Source organism: Emys orbicularis, chromosome 3, assembly GCF_028017835.1.
Source record: "Emys orbicularis isolate rEmyOrb1 chromosome 3, rEmyOrb1.hap1, whole genome shotgun sequence".
NCBI classification, from domain to species: Eukaryota; Metazoa; Chordata; order Testudines; family Emydidae; genus Emys; species Emys orbicularis.
The window spans coordinates 37,710,061-37,726,610 of record NC_088685.1 but is presented as its reverse complement, the minus strand read 5'-3'; the positions used below and the strand labels follow the sequence as shown (position 1 = coordinate 37,726,610).

General features: G+C 39.8%; 1 protein-coding gene across 1 annotated transcript in view; it reads left to right on the top strand.

Annotated features, from left to right (window-relative positions):
* DCDC2C (doublecortin domain containing 2C) overlaps nucleotides 1–16,550 on the top strand; it is a 108,921-nt gene that overhangs the window by 63,735 nt on the left and 28,636 nt on the right. The window contains exon 9 of the mRNA XM_065402188.1: nucleotides 13,800–13,862. Within this exon, the coding sequence (XP_065258260.1) occupies nucleotides 13,800–13,862 (63 nt within the window). The remainder of the gene's footprint in view (nucleotides 1–13,799; nucleotides 13,863–16,550) is intronic.

Genomic DNA, 16,550 nt, shown 5'->3' with positions numbered 1-16,550 from the left:
TAGTTGAAATCCCCCATTATTATTGAGTTTTCGGTTTTTGTAGCCTCACTAATTTCCCTGAGCATTTCACAATCACCATCAGGTCAGTAGTGTATTCCTACTGCTATGCTCTTATTATTGAAGCATGGAATTTCTATCCATAGAGATTCTATGGTACTGTTTGGTTTAAGATTTTACTATATTTAACTTCAGGCTTCTTTCACATATAGTGCCACTCCCCAACCAGCACAACCTACTCTGTCATTCCTGTATATTTTGTACCCTGGTATTATCGTATCCCATTGGTTATGATTGTTCCACAAAGTTTCTGTGATGCCTATTTTATCAATACCCTCATTTAATACCAGGCATCAAGTTCACCCATCTTAGTATTTAGATGTCTAGCATTTGTATACAAGCACTTATAAAATTTATCAATATTTAGTTGTCTGCATTTGTGTGATGTAATTGAATGGGACTCTTTTTCTTTTGACTGTTTCTCTTCAGTTCCTACTTTATCAACCTCTGTCCTCTCATCTGTACGAGAATATAGAGTATCCCCTTTAATAAATCCTCCCCTCAGTGATGTCTCTGTCCAAACCATGTACTCCTCTGAACCAGTCGGCTTTCTCCCAGCCCTTAGTTTAAAACCTCCTCTAAGACCATTGTAATTTTACATTCCAGCAATCTAGTTCCATTTTGGTTTAGGTGGAGCCCATCTTTCCTGTATATGCTCCTCCTTTCCCCAAGGGTTCACCAGGTTCTAATAGACTTAAATACCCTTTCCGAACATCATCGTTTCATCCATGCACTGAGACCCTGCAGTTCTGCCTGTCTAGCTGGCCCTGTGTGTGTGGAACTGGAAGCATTTCAGAGAATGTTATCATGGAAGTCCTGGATTTTAATCTCTTACCTAGCAGCCTAAATTTGGTCTCCAAGACCTCTCTCTTATCTTTCCCTATGTCACTGGTACATAGATGTACCATGACAACCATCTCCTCCCCAGCACTGAATGTAAGTTTATCTAGATGTTTTGAGAGGTCTGCAGCCTTCACACTTGGCAGGCAATTCACAATGTGGTTCTCCTGGTTATCACAAATCCAACTATCTATATTTTTAATCGAATCCCCCATTACTATTACCTGGCTCTTCGTAATAACTGTGGTCTCCTCCCCTGGGAGGGGATGAGAGGATGACATCATCTGTAGGAGAGTCCCAATTATGGGATTGTTTCCCTCCATTCCAGCTTGATGTTCTCCTTCCCCCAGACTTTCATCCTCCTCCACAGCACAGAAGCTGTCTGAGCGGGGGTAGGACTGTTCTATTGTGTCCCTGAAAGTCTCGTCTATGTACCTCTCTGTCTCTCTTAGCTCCTCCAGTTCATCTGATCTCAAGAGTGCACTGAATGGACACATACACCACCTGCCCACAAGGCAGGTAATCGCTCATGCTGCATTCAATGCAATAAAAGACATTCCAGAATGCATCATTCTGTTCTGTCTTTGCTGTGGTATCAACAATGTTTTCAGTAAATCAAAAAGCTTTATGATCTGATAGATAAGGGTTGTCTTGATACCATTAAGTTTTTAGAGTAGCATGTATTGAAGGCAGCCACATAAAACTTTTTCCTCTGCTACTTAAATACTGTTCCTTAAATTTTTAAACCATCAAGGTAAGGAAAAATGCTAAAATCAAGTTCATTCATTCATTCATCTACCAAAAAACTATGGGCTTAAGTATTTGCATGTAACTCAGGGGTATGAACCAGGGATTTAAATTGCAGTATATAAACTATAAAACATGTATTTATAACATTTTAGTCCCTCTGATGATGATAGAAATGAGAGAAAAAGCTGCAGCCTTTGAATTTAAAATAGCCTTGTAAAGGGTCGCAGCAGCTTTTTACTTGCTCCCTTGCACTACCTCCTCCAGTGATTCAAAACATAGCTTCCAGCTTTATACTCCTGAGCAAGGGTATGCCTTCTAATCCCTGACAGACACTGGATCTGGGAGATGATGTATGGATACTTGCTGAAATTCTGTGGCCTCTGGGAGAATACTCTGATTTCCCAGTGTGTATATATTAATTTTTTTTTGATCTGTAATCTATTAGATTCCCTGGAGATAAACACTGTCAGGTTTTGTGTCTACTTTCTGCACAGCACACGTAGGAAGGGAGACGTAGCCAGTTTCATTGGCAAAATGAGAGCAGAGTGGGGACTTGGATCTAGCTGAACAGCATATGAAGTGGCAAGATTCTTCTAGTACTTACACCCAGTCTGTACATCTGTAGTTACTTTGTGACACAACTGCACCTACAGATGTACAGACTGACACAGTCAATTGCATATTATTATGCAGGAATGCAGACACTCCCAAACAATATAACAACACAATATTACAAAAACTTACTACTGGACAATTGCTGAGCTTAACTGAGTGTGAATGCATTATTCATTTCAAGTGAACTTCAGCCTTTTTTTGTAGTGTGGGTAAGAATCATTCAGCCTTTACTGTACATGTGAAAAACAAGCTTTATTGTCTATAGAGGAAGGGATTAGACCAGTTCCGTGTTTTAAACATCTGGATAACAATACTTGCACAGTACCCCAACAGACTGGTTAAAACACCAGTGTTGCTGATATTTTAAAAATGAAGCAAGGAGAAGTATTTACCAGTCAGGATCCATAATATAGGCTACTTCATCTCTATCTTGATCTTCTCCAAATACAAATAATGGCTTTTATGTTTCTTTTTTGTATAAACATAAACAAATCTGATTAAAGAAACCATCATCTTTCAATTTCAGGAAGAATGAGAGAGATTGCCTAAGGGCAATGAACTATTACCTCCTGTCAAATCTCTCATTCAGTTCATCTATCAGGTCAAACCACTTGTGACAGTAAAATCTTTGTTTGTATTTTAAATTGAATTTAGAGTTTGTGAAAGGTGCCAGATGGACAGCACAGGGAAGTGAAGTAATCTGTTTATTCATGGAACAGATGCTGCTCAGGATGCAGCAGTGGTCTGCTTCTTACTAGCCCACCAATATGTATGAACTGGTTTGGCGTGATTAGCTCAGGTTAGCTTGCTTCATGACCTGACACTTCTTTGCCTCTCTGTTCATATAAATTCCACTCATACAGAGACTGGTGTGTTTATGTCATACTCCTCCTTAAGACATCTCAGTGCCAGCTGCTGTTATAAAAGGAGACATAGTTTCTTCTAATTTCCTCACAGGGTCCCCTAATTCTAGTAACAACTGGAAGTTACTAGAGTAAGAGATAAATTTGGTCCTGCCTGCACTCTAAGCTACATAGCGTTACTTTTGGAGACTGAGAAAAAGACAGCTGTTTGTTGAGGGCATGCTAAGAGCTTAGAAGCTTTCTCTTCTGTTCTGTGACTAGTTTTAATTGGCCTTGGAAAGGAAGTGGGTCACACACTCTTGCATAGAAAATGCTTTATCATCACCGCTCTCTGAATTTCCCTGGATATTTCACCGGACACTTTTTTTGTAGCTCTGTATACAGGTGCAGAATAAAACCTGACTTTATAGGTTCTATTAACTAGGCTTCCCATATGTTAATGCTCCATTTAGAGCCAAACACTCCATCACCAACCTCGTAAAAAATGGCTTTTGTACAGACCCATTATTTACTTTTAACTATAAGTCCATCTAACTGCTAAGTAGATCAATAAAAAAATTTACCAAAATACTTTTGTTCTCCACTGTGAATACTTAAGCACAAGAACCATGTGCTCATTGGTTGAGAGACAAAGATCATACCTGTGTTGTTCGCCTCTATGATAGTAGTACTGAAAGAAGGCTGTAGTGACTCATGTTCACAGTTTGCATGGGTTTGCATATACATTTCAGCTGTCTATTCATGATGTTTTATTAACTCTACTAGCCATATAGAGATTGGAAACTGGTCAGCTATTGTAAGAATTTCTTTGCTGCCATCTTTGAACTCGTATAATATTTCAGAAACTGGGCCTGCCTGTTACACAGCTTCTTCCTGATATTATCAGAAGATAGACCTCAACCTGTTATATATGAAAAGATTATCCTGAAAATAAACTGGCTTCATCTGTCTCTTTTGCTAAGAAATTAAATACAACTTTGGAGTCTCTCTAACTGATACTATATTTACAATGCTGAAAGTTTTTGAAGATTTCATTCAAGAGACTGGCAGGGAGTAAGACTGCATTTCCATTATTCTACCATCAGTGGACACTTTGAAATTATACTTTAGGGCAAAAAATATGGATAAGTGGAATTATGAAATCAGAAATATTAAACTCTGTTTCTTCACTGTTTAGCCACACTAAATCATTAGGTTGACCTAACTACAATGCACAGGGTGCAAAATTTTTCACAGGCCTGAGAAATGTAGCTAGGTAGATCCAATTTTTAAGTGAAGACTAGGAATAAGACTAGCAGGAAAAAAAATTCAGCTAAAGAATACAAATATCATTCCCCTTGAAATAAAACCAAAAAGTGAAATGTAATCACCAGTCAAGAAATTTTGTTGGATAATACAAGCCTTTGGGACTTGTGGTAAAATTTGCAATGGGGATAGTTAACACAGAACCAACCTAGCTTGGTAAACATGACCTTGTGGAAAGATGGAAACAGAAAGCTTATCTGATTTCCAAATCTTGCTGCAATCTTAAAAGGTGTATCTTGGAAGCCCTCCAAGCAGTCTTTCAGAAGAGAGTCTGTTCAGTTTTGCTGAAGATATCAATGCAGAACACCACTGCAGACTTTACTAGAAAAGTCAGACAGGCTTTTGATATTAGAATGCAGTTTGCCCATCATTAAAGGGACACCAAAAATTTAAAAATCAAACTTATTTCTGAAGACGTTTTGTCTACTGTTGATACAAGTAAACCCTAAAATCAGTATAATTGAAAGCGTTTAGGAAGAAAATCCCCCACAAAAATTCTCTTTATGTTGTGCATTTCACAGCCCATTGTGTAAAGTTAATTTTCATTGTCTCCACTGTATAGTCCATTAGTTGGTCACTTCCCTCTTTTTTTGTGTGTGAATCTTTTACACAGCAACAGGGAAGAGAAATGTATTTTTAAAAATAAATAGGGCTCTGAAACCACAACTGGCAGGGTACTCGGGTGCCCTTGTAGTACCTGAAACAACTTTCAACACACTTTTTAACTGAGAATTTCAAACTGATTTTGTGCCTCTATTGCTAAAGTACTTGGGGTCAAATCCTGGTCCACTGAAGAAAACAGGATTTTTGCCACTAACTTCACTGGCATCAGGATTTGGTCCAGTGGTGAAGATGAAAAGCTTTCAGCAATCAGGTTTGGGACTCCTGATGTGTTAGGCTTTGTTTAAACACTTAGGAAACCTTGGTCTGCGGCCTGGTCTACATTTAAAAGTTTTGCCAGCGTAGCTATGCCAGTTAGTGACCCACAGTGATAATGACCCAAAGTCCTTTTGCTTATTTTTTTCAGGGAACTGGTATAAACTATACTGGCAAAATAATTAAAATAAAATAGACTGCATCTATACTAGGAGAGGTCGCTGGTATAGCTCTTCTGGTATAGATATACCAGCAAAGCCTATCTAGTGTAGATAAGACCTATGTTTCAAAGAGTTTATAATATAGAGCAGCAAATACCAACACTCCAAACTACTTATTTATATTTTTAAATAATCACATACAGTGAGCATGCATTTCACTATATTTAGTCATAAAGACTTTTAATCAAATTGCATGGCTTTAAATATTAAAATATATTTTAATTTTAGATCATATTTCTGAAAAAAGAGTATTTAACAGGGCAGGTTGCCATTATTGAGGCCCTGCTCCAAAAAGAATCTCATGAAGTTAACAGTCTCAGTCTCTAATCTTTCATTTTTGGGGAGGTTATTGGAAAGATGTTCTTTGAATAGCTCCGGTTATATCTTGAACTTGCAAATGTTGCAGATCACTGTCAGTTTTGTTATAGCTGTAGGTGCAATGCACTGGTGATTTTGTTGATATCCCTAGCAATGGTGTACATGCTGATGAGGATCAAAAGCTATCAGCAGCCTTTGATACTAATAACTACTGGGCTTTGATGACTTGCCTGTGGGATCTTTCAGGAAGATAACCCTTCAGTGGACTCTTTTCTTCCTCTTTGAAAGGTGCTAAAGGGTACAATGAAAGCATTATTTTAGTTCCCCAAGCTCTTTTACAAGCAGAATACTGCAGGGTTCCAACTTGCCAACCATCCTTTCCAATATGTATGTCAAGACTTCAGGGGAAATAGTGAGAATTTTGTTTTGCAAGGTCATCAATCTGACAAATGTGGTGAAGTGGTTGGGAGGAAACTGGTTTAAAAGGAGCCCAGATAAGATGGAGGAAATCCTGATTTGAGGAAGAGGAAATATCTAGAAGGCATGGTCTTGGCTTTGGGCAGTTTTCTATTTGAAGTGTCTTTGATCTTCATTATTCTCATTCTTGGGGAGGAGGAGGGAAGTATTGGATGCATCTCTGCTCTTGGTGATATGCGATGCTATTTCAGATACAACTAACCTGTACTGCCATCCTTTCTTTCTGATTGTTCATAGTTTCATAGAATTTAAGGGAGGGGTTCTCAAACTGAGAGTCGTGACTCCTCAGGGGGTCGCAAGGTGATTAGGTGGGGGGTCATGAGCTGTCAGCCTCCACCCCAAAGCCCGCTTTGCCTCCAGCATTTATAATGGTGTTAAATATATTTAAAAGTTTTTTTAATTTATAAGGAGGGTCGCACTCAGAGGCTTGCTGTGTGAAAGGGGTCCCCAGTACAACCACTGGTTTAAGGCCAGAAGGTACCATTAGGTGTCATCTAATCTGACCCCCTGTATATAACAGGCCATTACGTTTCATCTGGTTACCTAGCATTGAACCAAATAACTTGATTTGACGACATCCAGAGGTGGAGAATCTCCACCACTTCCTTTGGTAAGTGTACCAATAGTGAATCACTCTGACAGCTAAAAATGTGTGTCTAACTTTTCATTTGAATTTGACTGGTTTCAGTTTCCAGTCATTAGTTTTTGTTTATGCCTTTTTCTGATAGAGTCTGGTATTTTCTCCTCAGGAAAGTATGAGTAAACTGTAATTAACTCATCTCTCAATCTTTTTTTTAAAAATAAGAAAGAGATTGAACTCTTTAAATGTCTCACTTTAAGGCATTTTCTCCAGCTCTTGAATCAGTTTTGTCACTCTTTTCTGTACCGTCTCTGATTTTTCAACATCCTTTTTAAAATGTGGGTGGCAGAACTATAAGCAATATTCAAATATTGGTCTCACCAATGCTGTATATGATGCAAAAATCACTTGCCTACTCTTACTTTCTATCCCCCTGGTTTATACATCCAAGGATCTCAGTGGCCCTTTTTGCCATCTAATCATTCTGGGGACTCGTGTTGATTTGCTTGTCCACTGTAACCCCCCTAAATCCTTGTCAGAGTCACTGCTTTCTATGCAGTTACCTTTATCAGCCAAATTTGCTGTCTCACCAAACAATGAAATCAGCTTTGTTTGACAAGAAAGACCTATATCCTATAAAATCATGTTGACTGACATTAATTATATTCTTGCCTTTTAATTCTTTATCAATTAAATCCTGAATAATTCTTTATCAATTAAATCCAGTACCAGCTTTTCCATTATTTTTCTGGAATTGATGTTAGGTTAACTGACCTATATTTACCTGGGTCATCCTGCTTTCTCTTTTTGAGTATTGCCACTTTCAACATTAATACTCTTACAGTGTTCTGGAATTTCCCTAGTCTTCCAAGATTTATTAAAAATTAACATCAGTGTGCCAGAGATTTCTTCAGCCAATTCTTTTAAGACTCTTTAGTGCAAGCTATTTGGGCCTGATGATTTTAAAATGTTTATCACTAGTAGATGATATTGTCTAACATCCTCCTCAGTAACTGACGGACTGAAAATTGCTTCATCACCCTCATGCGATCTGAGTACATCCTCCCTCGTCTTTAAAAAAAAAAAAAGTCAGAAATATTTATTGAACACTTCTGTCTTTTCTGCACCAATATTAACAATTTTACCATCTCCATCTAGCATTGGGCCTATACCATTGCTAGGATTTCTTTTGTTCCTAATATACCAGGGATGGCCAAACTGTGGCCCACGAGCCACATGTGGCTCTTTTATAATTAAAGTGTGGCTTGCAGAGTCCCCCTCGGGGCTCCCCCATTCTCCACCTACCAGACTGAAGCGAGAGCTAGGGACCTCTGCCTTGCAACTGGGTGGTGGGATAGGGGCTTCTGCCCAGCAGGGAGGAGGGTCTCAGGGCTTCAGCCTCACAAGGTGTGCCTGCTGGAGTTCGGGGCTTCAGCAGGAGCAGGGCTGAAACCCCAAGCCCCGGCAGGTGCCTCCCAAGGTGCTGAAGCCCCGATTCCCGGCAGGTGTCCTCTGGCTCACAAATTTCTGAAAATTTTTGTATGCTGCTCAGGGGTCTGTAAGTTTGGCCACCCAGTAATATACTTAAAAAAACCTCCTTCCTATTGTCCTTAGCCCTGTCACATGGATTTTTCCCTATGTGACCGGAGTCCCATTGGGGGCCAGCTATGGTCACTCAATTAGGGTGAACTGCAATGAATGGGGCAGACAATCCTCATAAAGCTGGTGGATATTGCAATACTTAGATTTACCAACACAGCATAAAACAGCCTCTTTATTACCTTACTGGTTACTCAGAAGTCCAAACAACACAGTTCCCTTAAAGTGATCCAGCCTCAGGCCTCCATCCAGGTACCTAAGTAAAATATGATGATTTCTGAAAATTTTATTTCATCATATAAAAGAAAAGGTTCTACCAATCCCAAAGGATTGGACACATTACCTCCCAGGTTACTGAATATTCCAGATCTTGCCCAAATATACGCCACAGCCAATTCTTATTAACTCAGAGGTTCTCAAACTGGGGGTTGGGAGCCCTCAGGGGGTCGTGAGGTTATTACGGGGGGGTCGCGAGCTGTCAGCCTCCACCCCAAACCCCACTTTGCCTCCAGCATTTATAATGGTGTTAAATATATTAAGTGTTTTTAATTTATAGGGGGGGGCACGCAGAGGTTTGCTATGTGAAAGGGGTCACCAGTACAATAGTTTGAGAACCTCTGTATTAACTAAACTAAATTTTATTAAAAACAAAAGAGCGAGAGTATGGTTAAAAGATCAATATACATACAGACATGAGTTCAATTCTTAAGATTCAGATTCATAGCAGAGATGTGAGCTTTGTAGTTGCAAAGAGTTCTTTTGGAAATAGTTCGTAGGTCATAGTCCAATGTTCAAATCTCATATTCAGGGCGTACCAGCATAACTGGGACCTCAGTCTTGCGATTCAAACTTCCCCTGATGAAGCTTAAGCAGATCTGAGATGACAGAATCAGGACCCAAGGATCTTTTATACAATTTCATGTCCTTTTTGACAAGTTGGAGTTCAAAAGGTAATTAGGATGATTTTGAAGGCGGTCCATCACCGGTACTTAGCTATAGAATTAACATAAGGCAATTTGCTTGTTTCTCCACCATTCACAGATTATTTGCTATAGATCTCAAAGACAGATGTATACAGAGATATCCCATGTTTAGAATTCATTTAAATGCTAGGATGTTCTTTTGTTTTCTGAATTATCAGAATACAGCATAGACAGGGACTGTTGATTACATCGTTGACCCTATTCATACATATGTAAATATACAAAAACACAAACATTCTCTCCCCACATGTCTTTTGAGGGTTATTTATTTTGCAGGATGTTTAACCCTTTCTAGCCTTGCATCACACCCTAATTCCTTCAGCTTCCCATATCAATTTTCCACACTTCAAAATTTCTAATTTATATTGATTGCTATCTCTTCCCCCCTTTTCCATTTGGTATATATTGCTTTTTATTTTTCATTGCTGACTTCATTTTGCCACTGAACCTGGGTGTGCTTTTCGCCAGTATTGTCCTCTTTTATGACTGTGGAATTGTGGCTTTTTGGCCTGTAGTGGGTTAGCGGTGGATCCTCCCACTCTGGATCAGTGGGAGGCCACTCTGCCTCACTACATCATTGGGCATCGCCCACAGTCAGGGATTTAGCAGAAGAGTAAACATTTGAAGGCTCTGGCCCTTAGGCAGGGCAGAGCCGCAAAGGCATATGGCTTGGGCCATTGGCAGGGCAGAGTCCTAAATGATCTAAAAATTTCCAGCCCTCAAGCACGGCAGGACAACAGCCAGTCATTGGGTTCTGGCCCTCAGGTGGGGGCAGAACAACTGGGCAGTATATGAGCTCTGGCCCTTAGGCAGAGCAAATGAGCAGTCTGAGTGCTGGCCCTTAGGCAGGGGCAGAGCCGCAATTTAATCTTGGGACCCAGGCCCTCAAGCAGGATGGGGGACCAAAGAGTCTAGGAACTCAGGTTGCTGGCAAGGCGGAGCACCAAACAGTCTAGAGGCTCAGGCAGGGGGGTTCTCTGACCTCTGAGGCAGGCAGAGAAGTAGGCAGTCTATTACCTGGTGCCTTGGCTCAGGTAGGCAGCAGACAAATGCAGGCCTCATGGCCTACAGGTGGGGAGGCTGCCACCCCAGCGATAGAGGGACCAGTGCCCACTCGACTCCACCAGGTCCCAGCCCAGGGCCCTAACAGTGGCAGAGTGTTCTGCCGCTGGGTCAGTGGGGAATCCAGCTGGAATACGCTGACCGCATTTCAGGCAGCAAGGCAGTCAGACTGGTGTCAGCTATCCCTGAACCACTTCCTCCCCTCCCCTTGGGATGTACCTGGATCCGTGAGGTCCTCTGCTTCCCCAGGGTAGATAGGCAGTGGCAGTCCCGGCCACTCCTCAGTGCCTCAGTCGGCTGCTGACTCCCACCGGTCCGGCCAGTCTTCAGCGGTGTAGGATCCTCCATGGGCTCCAGTCCCTGGAGCAGGCAGAAGGCATCTGTCTCCTCCTGCGGCTCCCGCCCTACTGAGCTGCAGGTATCCTCCTTTATACTTCCTATCCTGCCCCTTAACCAAGCCTGGCCAGACTCCACGCACCTCGGTTCAAGGGGCATCAGTGGGAGGCCACTCCACCTCACTACATGGTCATCCAAGAAACTCATCTTAAAGAGCTCCCAATTTTCCTTCATGTATTTCGGTCTAAATTTTTCCTTCCAATTAGTTTTGCCCATAATTTCCCTCAGCTTCGGAAAATAAACCCTTTTGAAGTCTCCACCACAATAATCTATGCCTAAGTAACTATAAGGCTAGAGTGCAATGTGCTTTACTGGGGAATATGCTTGGAAAAGGCATAGTTAAGCTTCTAGGAAATGGTGCAGGATGAGTGAGAGACGGGCAAAGGGTAAAGAAAGACAGCTGTGGAGAGTTGGTGATTCAGGGAGATGTGTGATGGAAAGAGATCAGAAGATATGGGGATAGCCTTAGAGGGGGAAAAATGATAAAGGTCCTAAGGAAAAAGAGAGAATGGGACAAACGGAGGATGGGAACAGAAATAATAAATGATAGAGAGGAAAACAGAAAGAAATGAAATATGATACAAAAGAATAGAATGTGTGTGTAAATGAGAGAATGAGAGAGAGATAGCAGTAAATACACTTCTTTTTTCTATTTGCCAGGTAGGGTTGCTCCCATCATAGATATGATTTTATATTTGTAGTATAAAATTCAGATTGTTTATTTTTGTTTGGTTTGGGGAGATGCGTTGTGGGAGGTGCAGCAACATTTTTCTTTGCCTCTAAAGCTACTTTGCACTACTTTGACTGTTAATTGTTTTCCTTCTCTTATATTTTTTTTAGAATGTATTTAGTCAGGTAGTTTCCCAAAATTTATTGTACTCCATCAAGCCAAAATGAAATTCCTCTGCTTTCTGCTGAGCATTTGCAGCTTTCTGCAATATATCCCCCCAATATATCCCCCTCCTAGATAAGTTTTCTCTCTCTGCCCCAGTCCCTTTCACTCCCTATGTTCCGTTAGTGTTTACAGTTAGTTCTTGTTTTAAAATTCCAAAGCACCTGCTAAGCTGGTACTTGCAAAGTTAAATACCTATGTTTCCATGGAGAAAGTGGTGTTATAACATTGAAAAGGAAACTAAGGTGTCCTGACAATGGATCAAGTGCTTCTTGCTTTACTCATACAACTAGTCCCTACATAGTCAATATAACTACTTATGTGAGAAAGAAGTGCAGATTGTGTCCCAGTGGGTTTAATCTATATCCTCATTGTATAGCAGGAAAAAATGGTTCACTTTTCTTTTACTTTACTTTTTACTTTTAGTGGTATACTGTGGAAAAGAGATTTTTCCTTTTCATTGTTAGAATTATTTTCTGAAGTTCTTTTTATTCCATATTCAGTCTAGTGTGGATTTAAATTTCTGTAAACTTTATAGAGATTGTCATAATTATGCTATTTTGTAAACTTCCTTAAATGACCTGTTTACTCAGTAACTTTCTGCTAAGCTAACAATTAGCCATTTCAGCATAATGGAAGGAGGTTTTGGTATTTGGTATAATGTTTTTGGTATTGTAAATGTGACGCTCATTCCTTGTGGTTGTGCTAAATCACTTTCAAACATTAATGTTAATTATGAGTTCATATAAATTATTTATGAACTGACTTTCTTTTACTGATATGAAATATACATATTTCGTTATTTAAATACTTTGAGCCAAATCCTTCAGCCATAACTTAGGCAAAAATCCCATTGAAGTCCATAGTCAGTCCTAAAGTCAAAGGGAGTTTTGTCTTAAGTAAAGTCTGCTGGATCAGGGCTTCTATTTCTTAACAAGTACATCATTTTTTTGTGTGTACACATTTTGAAGCACGAATTATTAAACTAGTATTTCTCTATTATTACTTTTTCTAGTGTTGTGAATATAGGGGGAAGGGTAGCAACCTTTATGTATCCTTGGCAGCTGTACTGGATTGCCTTACCTGTAAAGGGTTAAGCAGTTCAAATAACCTAGTTGGCACCAGACCAGAAGGACCAATGAGAAAAGAAGATACTTTCAAATCTGGGGGGGAAGGATTTATTTGTTGTTCTGTGTGTTGTTCCCTCTTCGAACAGAGGGAGAAGCCAAGCAGGTACAATATCTCCTGAAAATATACCTGGAATAATCCATCTAAAACCACAGAAACTGTGAGTAGGGCAAGGAAATGCGTTAGGTTATCTTTTGTTTTGGCTTGTGAATTTTCCTGTGCTACAGAGGTAGTTTCATTCCTGTTTTTGTAACTGAAGCGGAGCCCAGAGGGGAATGCTCTGTGTTTTAAATCTTTTTATTACCCTGTGAAGTTACTTTCCATCTTTATTTTGCAGGTGTGTTTCTTTTACTTTTTCCTTTATAATAAAAGTTCTTCTTTTAAGAACCTGATTGATTTCAGTGTCCTGAAAACAAAGGGTCTGGTTGTGCTCACGTTGCTGAAGCAACTGGTTGGTATTTTAGTTTTAAGCCTCCCCAGGAAAGGGGGTGAAGGGGCTTGGGGGAGATATATTGGGGGGAATAGGAATTCCAAGTGACCCTTCCCTGAATTTTTGTGTAAATCACTTGGTTGTGGCAGCAATACCAGTTCAAGGACAAGGAAAGGGATTTGTGCCTTGGAGAATTTTTAACCTAAGCTGGTAAAATATAAGTTTGGGGGTCTTTCATGCGGGTCCCCACATCTGTAGCTCAGAGTCAGGGGGAACCCTGACACGTAGACTAAAATTTTCTTTTAAAATGTATGTTAAAATGAAATTGAAACCAAAAGAATGTAATAGAAAAGTAGTTAGTACCTAGGATACAAATTCTGTCTGTTAATTGATTTTTTTTCACCTAGGTTCCAGCTCAGATTGTCCAAGAGGAAGAAATTGTGGCACCTTCCAGTACTCCTGCTGATGAGGTTAGATTTATTTGTTTTCTCAGTAGGGGGGAAAGTGTATAAATCTGTAAATTAAGAGTGGACTAGAATAGGAATCCTTGAATCTAACCTCTTTTTGAATTTCAGGGTTGAATGTGAAACAATTGTATTTGATTCTGAGATCCAAACCAACTAATGTAGCTTTAGTCCTATGTTGGATCCCAAACTGGGCTGGATCTATTTTCTTCTTTTGGTTTTGATGCCACTGAACTCTCACAAGAACATCTGATCTTATGAGATATACATTATTCAAAGGTAGTGGAAATCTTGCAGGATCATCTGAACTAACTATATTTCTGTCATTTGGGGCTGCAGTTTTACAACAGTTCATAAAATTTCAGTTGCTCCTGAACCAGCCTTGACTGAGACTTGAACCTAGCCTATATCTAATCATCACTTCCTTAACCCATCTGTACCATAAGTTAAAATGCATACATTTGTAGTAATGTAATATGTCCTTAATTTTCAAAACCAACCCTAAAGTTAGGTTCATAAGTCCATATTTAGGCACTTAAATAAGTAGTTTGATTTTCCAAAGTGCTGTGCATCCAGCAGCTCACAGAAGCCAAGGGAAGTAGCTGGCTGTTGAGCACTTTTGAAACTCAGGCCATGTATTTTTGTCCCTAAATTTGGATTCACGAACCTAACATTAGGCACTTGTTTTTGAAAATCTTGGCCTAGATTTTTATTCATATTTTATTTAAAAAGATTTTAAGAGAAAGTGTTAACTCTAAGCCTTGTGCAGTACACAGTGTGGCAGAAACCGTAGCCCCATAGAAGTCAGTGGGATTTTGCCATTGCTTTCAATAGGGCTAGGATTTCATCCAGTATGTAGTTTTCATTCTGAGGGAGTTGTTAATCTGCAAAGCATTGCTCCTGTATCAATGCCTTCCCCTTTGGGCACTATACAATGAAAAATGGAGTCAGTGTGGTCTAGTAATTAGAACAGAACACTGCGCAAAGGATACCAAAGTTCTCTTTCTAAGGGCAGCTCTACACTACCACTTAAGTTGATCTAACTTACGTCACCCCTGCCCTGAGCCACACAAGTTTTGCACTTTCCACAACAGCGCTATGTCAGTAGGAGATGCTTTCCCGCCAACATAGCTTCTGCTTCTCGCAGAGGTGGAGTAATTTATGCCGACGGGAGACCACTCTCCTGTCAGCATAGCGCATCTTCACCAGATGCACTACAGTGGTGCAACTGAACTGATGTAGCGCTGTAGTGTAGAATTGCCCTAATTCTCCCACAAAGTATGACCATGGACAAGGTCTCTATGCCTTGCTTTAGCCATCTGTAAAATGTATGTAATAGTATCTACCTCACAAGTATGTTGTAAGGTTTGCTTAATTTGTGTCTTTAATGTGCCTTAAAAACTGACAATCGTCAAAGAATGTTCAGCACCTAGAGCCTAATGCACACAAATTTCACCACTTTCAAACCCAGAGCAGCTGTGAAAGACAGTGTATGCTGGCTCCAAGGTACACCAACCTGTACAGATGAAAGGTTGGTCTGCTACAGTTGTGATAACTACAAGATTTTGGTAGGATAGCTTTACTTTTAATTAAGGCTCAGTGCACTCAAAAATAATATTCTTTATTATAGGCCGAAGGGGTGTGGTGATGTACAAGACAGTTTTCTCAGATTAATTAAACGATATAAAAAAGGAATAAATAGAAGAAAAGTGTTTGTAATCAATATCGTTTAATCAAAATGGTTCAAGCCTGTATTAAACACACATTTGCTTCTGTTTTTATTTCAATGCCACAAGTAAGCCAAAGGCTGGTTTGTGGGCACTGTGCTCTTTGCAACATAAATAATAGTTAACTAAATGATTCAGTAATGGAGTAAGTAGCTTTGATCCCAGATTCCACAGGATAATTAGAAACAAACCTTTAAGATAATTATTTGTAAGAATATGCCCAATAATTATTAATCACTAACACTAACACACATCCCCTTCCATAGATTTATAACCAATTTATACCCTGTAGCTAGAGAACTGGACATACTGTTAAAATCTGATAGATTATTTTAAAGACCTAATGCAAATCTAGATATTATTCTCATAATCTCTCACATAGTGCTTTCCATTTTCAAATTAATTTACAAACATCAGTTAATGTTCACAATGAGCCTTTGAGTAAAGCATTATAGAATCATAGAATCTTAGAATATCAGGGTTGGAAGGGACCTCAGGAGGTCATCTAGTCCAACCCCCTGCTCAAAGCAGGACCAATCCCCAACTAAGTCATCCCAGCCAGGGCTTTGTCAAGCCTGACCTTAAAAACCTCTAAGGAAGGAGATTCCACCACGTCCCTAGGTAACCCATTCCAGTGCTTCACCACCCTCCTAGTGAAAAAGTTTTTCCTAATATCCAACCTAAACCTCCCCCACTGCAACTTGAGACCATTACTCCTTGTTCTGTCATCTGGTACCACTGAGAACAGTCTAGATCCATCCTCTTTGGAACCAGGCTCCTAGAGTTTATATGGAAGAAACAAAGATGCTAAATTATATGCCTGAAACACAGAGTTAATCAGTATCAGAACAGGGATTAATAGTATCACAAATAATAATCAATTAATAATTCCATGAAATAACTGTTCACTTCCAGCAAACTTTTTTTTTCTTATAGTGGGGTTTGCAGAATGAGGAGTGGGGAGGAG